The sequence below is a fragment of the Gymnoscopelus braueri genome, assembly GCF_963280865.1.
Source record: "Gymnoscopelus braueri genome assembly, chromosome: 18".
Lineage (NCBI taxonomy): Eukaryota > Metazoa > Chordata > Actinopteri > Myctophiformes > Myctophidae > Gymnoscopelus > Gymnoscopelus braueri.
Window position 1 is genome coordinate 9,322,070 of NC_137618.1, and position 5,685 is coordinate 9,327,754.

The 5,685-nt window shown below is 41.3% G+C and overlaps 1 protein-coding gene across 1 annotated transcript; it reads right to left on the reverse strand.

The window, feature by feature from the left end:
* Positions 1-4,196: 4,196 nt before the first annotated feature.
* On the reverse strand, positions 4,197-5,354 carry LOC308106207 (zona pellucida-like domain-containing protein 1; the record flags this gene model as incomplete). The annotated part of the gene is made up of 1 exon (XM_080457264.1): positions 4,197-5,354. One exon carries the CDS (start codon positions 5,352-5,354, stop codon positions 4,197-4,199), a length of 1,158 nt encoding a protein of 385 aa, XP_080313390.1.
* Positions 5,355-5,685: the final 331 nt, after the last annotated feature.

Genomic DNA, 5,685 nt, shown 5'->3' on the forward strand with positions numbered 1-5,685 from the left:
ACTTGAATGTCTTTCTTTCTGTTAAACTCTCCTTCTCTCCTGCTCTCCCACAGTGGAATGAGAATGCTGCTCTCTTCTCCAGCACAACAGGTCAGTGTCACAAACATACTTGATAACAAAAAACACAGATGAGACAAATGACCTAATTGGAAACTTACAACACATAGAACACACTAGAGCGCCCCCAAGAGACATGTCACTAGAAGGACAAATACACAAAATAAAACAATGACCTGATGCCAGCAGTAACAGATAGTGTGCTTCAGGACCCTGCTACCAAAGCTGTTGCAGTAGAGATGCTCAAGACTTGTAACTGCATAGCCTACCAGAGGATCCAGGTGCACACAGACAGACAGGTAGGGTACTGGGTTCTCCAGCACACAGACAGACAGACAGGGTACTGGGTTACAAGTTACAATTTAAGCATTTAGCAGATGCTCTTAATCCAGAGGGATTTACAGTAAGCAAGGACAACACAAGGTAATACATCAAATGCATAGAAATGGTAATCTACTAATAAACTAATACATAAGTAAACCAAGAACCTATCATCAGTCTAACCGTAGAATATCCCCCCAAAAAATCTATAATCTGTACATTGAATCTGTACTATAGGATGCCAGCTCAACAATGACCTGGTATCTGTCTCTACAACATAACATGCTATTATCTAAGTTACATTTTAGCCTTTGCATAATCCTGCAAGGTCGTCAAGGCTAGGACAAGTGCTACGGGCTAAGGTGGAGTCTGAAGAGGTGAGAGGGTTCTCCAGCTCACACTACTGTACAGCATAATAATAATAAGATAACCAGGCCTTCATTTGGATTCAAACAGACAAAACAGAGGATAGCACTTAAAACACTTATTTCCAAAGTGGTCCTCGGTGTAAAACCGACAAACATTACAAATGCATGGAAATAAATGAATAAAATATATATATAAACAAAGAATCTCTAGTATCACTCAAAATAACACCAATTCACCTAAAACCTAATTAAACAGAACCGAAGCAGTAAAACAAGCACTAATTTGAAACTACATATTTTCCCACTTGTTACTTAGGGCGCGTTCGAAAATTACGCACCGGAGCACACTCGCCTATTACTTTGTATTGGCCAGTGCGCTCAGTGCTGTATTTTCGAACGCACCCTTAAAGTTCATCATTAGTTCTGCCCACAAACTCCTTTGATTGGCTTTGTTTGTTGCTGTGTCCGTGTGTGTGTCCGTCCTGTCTGTGTGTTAGCAGCTAATCTCCGGCACCGTTGGCCCGGTCCCTCTGAAACTGTGCACACACACTCCCTGGATGCCAATTCAGAACATCTGCCCCAATTCTTTCACATGGGCCTGTTATAGCGCCACCAGGAGGCCGATTTGTGCAAAACCCATTTTTTTACATTACTCCTACAGATTTTATCCAAACGTCATGCAAATCGGTACACAGTATCTCTATAGTCATGTGATCAACACAAATCTGTCCGATTTCCCATTTTCCATCCTCATTGCCTATGGTTGACTTCCAAAGTTTGCAGGATTGGTCCGTTTTGAACAAAAAGCCTCAAAGAATACACACAGCTTGCGATTTCCGTGAATTTTCACACGCACATTCCCACTAGACCGAGGAAGAAATGCCACCCTTTTCACATTGGCCTGTTATAGCGCCACCAGCAGGTCTAATTTAGCAAAACACATTTTTGGAACAAAATGCCTCAAATCATGAATGCAGTGTCTGATTGCCGCGAAAGACCTAAGAATAAATGGCACCCTTTTCACATTGGCCTATTATAGCGCCACCGGGAGGCCAGAATAACGTACCTGACCTGGCGGAGACCTGTACTCCGAGGAGCACTTTTTCTAGTTTGCTCTTGTTTTGGAAAGCACTTTGGGTCAACTGCTGATGTTTTTAAATGTGCTATTTAAATAAATTTGACTTGACTTGACACACACCTATACATCCCATACACATAAGATAATTGTGTAATGAGGAGTTTTCACTAAATGTATTAGTCATCGATGGATAATCAGTCCCAATTGATTGATGGATAATCAATTGGGAATAAGGTGATATCAGTGGGGACAGATATGGGCAGTATTTTAAATGTATTTCAAATATTATTTTTTTTGTATTTGGCTGGCATGGACAAAGATTGATGTATTTTGTATTCAGATACTTTCAGATCTTGTATTTTCTGTATTTAAAATACAGAAAATACATGTTATTTTTTTACATTTTAAACATTTACACAGGTTTATAGCCTACTGTGGAATAAATAAAACTATTGTGAGATGTCACTTCTACTCTGCCTCTGATTGGCTTACCCACCATCAGAACATCTTTTTTTTTAAATAAATCTCTTTATTGGAGAATTCAACATTAAGCCATTAAATAATACAGCTCTCCATATATTTTCTTTTTTTTTACAAACAATGACATAAAATAAAACTAAAAAATGTTCATGTCAAGGACCTCCAAATGAATATGTTTGTCTGCGGTCCGGCTTGTTTTCATAGACCTGGTTGCTTATTTCTCTCGCTCCCTCACTCTGGCAACACTGGTCTAGTTTGACATTATTTCTCAAATTATTTTAATTCATGACGTGAATGTACACATCTCGAAAATCTTTTAAAATCATGTTTTAAAGCCGTATCAGGTTTGTTAAAATGTACATTTTGTAGTCATCTTGATTTCATGTCATTTGAAAAGACATTTGCAAAATGTTTACAATTAAAATTACAGAATGTGGCTGGAAATGTCAAATGGTGTAACCACATAAAAATCCACTTGAATAAAGTCAATGAAAGTGTTCTCATATATGTATATGTATTTTTTAACTGTACTTTAAAATATCAAATTAAAGTTTTAGGCACAGTTATAGACGAAAACGTGAAGTCGGCTTTTGTAGAGCCACCATGAGGCCGATTTGAACAATTTGGAGGTTCTCCCTTGGCCTAGTCGGAATGTGTGTGCAAAGTTTCACGGCAATTGGATAATTGATTTGTGGCATTTTGTGCAAAACGGGCCACTCTCACAAACTTAAGCCATATGTAGCCAATCAGGATGGAATATGAAAAATCTGACAGATTCTTCTTGATCACAGGACTATAGGGATAATGTGTACCGATTTGCGTGAGGTTTGGCCAAAATCTGTAGGAGTAATATAAAATAAACAATGTTTTGCAAAATTCGGCCTCCTGGTCACGCTATAACTGGCCCACTTGTGTGAAAGATTTGAGGCAGACGTTTTTCCTTGGCCTCCCAGGAGTATCTTTGCAAAGACATATGCCGATTGTTCCAGGGATGCCGGAGATTAGCTGCTCACGCAACATTGCAGGCAGTGAAATTATTGTACTCCAAGCATACCTCAAATGTGTGGAAAAGAAATGAGATAGAAGCGAGTAAAGATAACTCAAGAATAAAGTGTCACAATGACAATAAAATGTAATTTCATCTTTATTTATTTCATTTATGGTTTTACAAAATGTTTTAAATGTTACACTTAAAAGTACATTTCCTTGACAGTAACCTTCCTGTACAACAGATGTACTGTACGGTAATTACACACATCTTATTACTGATTAATAGTAATAATAATAGTATTTACACATGTATTACATACACTTCCAGTCATATAAAGTGCAAACTAAATGCCTTTTATTTGCTATGGTTTTCTTTTTCAAGCAAGATGATAAATTCAATAAATTAAACAGTAATACTTTGGAGGGTACATTGACTTTCCTTTCAAAACATTCCACAAACTTTCACATATTAAAACTGGGTTTATGAACCTTTTTTATATTTTCCTTCCAACTACTTTTCCCCCTCTTTAAGTAATAGCTTATGAATCGCATACATGCATTGCCAACCGTCAAGAAACGGTAACAAAGTTAGAAAAGAAAAGTGAGGTTGTCGCGACCAATCAAAATTCCCTCATAATATGGGGTCCATATTACACCAACATCTATCTAAACATCTCAATCACATTCCTTCTTCATCTAAAATGTAGATATTCCTACACGGTTTAGCCTATGATGATGGACAAACTAATATCTTCCCCAACAAACAACAGTGAGATGAACCAAGCCCTGTCCTCAACCACAAAAGTTAGACAAGCTGACGGATATGGTGCACCTCAAAAGACAGTATTTAGCCTATAGCCTGATGCCCCATTATCCCGCCTTCAGCTCAAGGAGGTTTGCTTTTAGTTCCTGAGCCTCTTGTAAAAGACGGCAGCGATGCACAGGGCAACAATACACACAAAGGCTAAAACACCTACAGCAGCACCAAGCCCAGCAGACGAATTCTCATCATGTGTTTTGGTCTGGCCTTTGATGACATTTTCTTGGGTGAGGATCTCCGGGGAGGTGATGGTGGTGGACAAGTCGGCTGGCTCATCCTCCGTGCTTCTTCTTCTTCTCCTGTTGTTGCATTGCATGAAGGTGCTGCAGGTGCTGACCTCGCATAGCCGGGTGATGCAGTGCAGGTAGTAGGTGGAGACGGTCTCGTTCTGCTGCTCCTGGAAGCGGAAAGCCGGGAAGGAGAAGCGGGCGCTCTGGCTCATGCCGTTCTCGATGATGGTGGTGAGCTGTTCAGTCTCGCAGGTCATTAACAGGTTGAAGAAGGTGGAGTTGCTAGGAAGCGGGGAGATTGAGGCGTAGCACCGGTCCAGGAGTACGTTGTACTGGCCTGTCAAGTTGGTGGCCTTCACCTCCACATAGACGTCGGTCCTCAGCTCGATTCCATTCTCTGGCATCACCAGGGGGCTTGTGTACTGTTCATCGCTGAACAGTTCCATGCGCAGGGTGCTGATGAAGCTGCCATTGTTGTCCTTCAATGCGATAGAGGAGGCTGACACATCGATCTGGGTGTTGTTGATCAGGTACTCTAAGGGGTAGTTGCAGGAGTAATAGTACTTCATCTCCGCATTGTAGGTGATTGTCCCAGTGGTGGGATCAAAGGATCGCACAATGCCACTGATGTTGACTGTCTGGATGTTGGAGAAGTCTGAGAACACCCCTGTGCCGGCAGCACTGGTGGTCCTGAAGTGACTTCCACAGGCATGGGTAGTGTTCAAGGGGAAGTAGAAACGCACCACGGGTGGAGATACAGATGTATCCAGGGTTCCCCTGCAGGCTGGGTCCATCATATGGTTAACAATCAACAGTGACTCGTTGTAGCCGGTGTAGACGACGGGGCAGGCTTGGATTGCCAGACTGATGGAGTCGGTGCCACATGTCACTGCGATGTCAGTGACTTCTGGTCGCCTCGCTTCTCCCATTGCACCACAGGCACTCAATGTCAGCTGACTACTACTTCTTCCTATGATGGTGGCGATGATTAAAATAATTTGAAAATTCATCTTGGCTCTACAGCAGTGGTCCGCTCCTGTGTCTGGAATCTCTGGATACCTTGTTTAGTCAGCTCTGAAGGCAAACGCAGGTTGATGCTTGTGATGGGTGTTCAGGGCTCTTTTATAGTATGTCTTTCACTGCGGTTGGCTCAAAACAAGGTCAAAGCACACATACGTACAGCTAATTGTTAACAATTGCATTGTATTTTAAGGAGAAGGGCGGCAGCGTGGAATTATACCCTTAGGGCAACAACCTGAAATCCGAAGCATATTGTCTTCAGCAACTGTAACAAAATAAAGATATCTGTGAACTGGGTCACAGACAGACTAAGGAATCGTG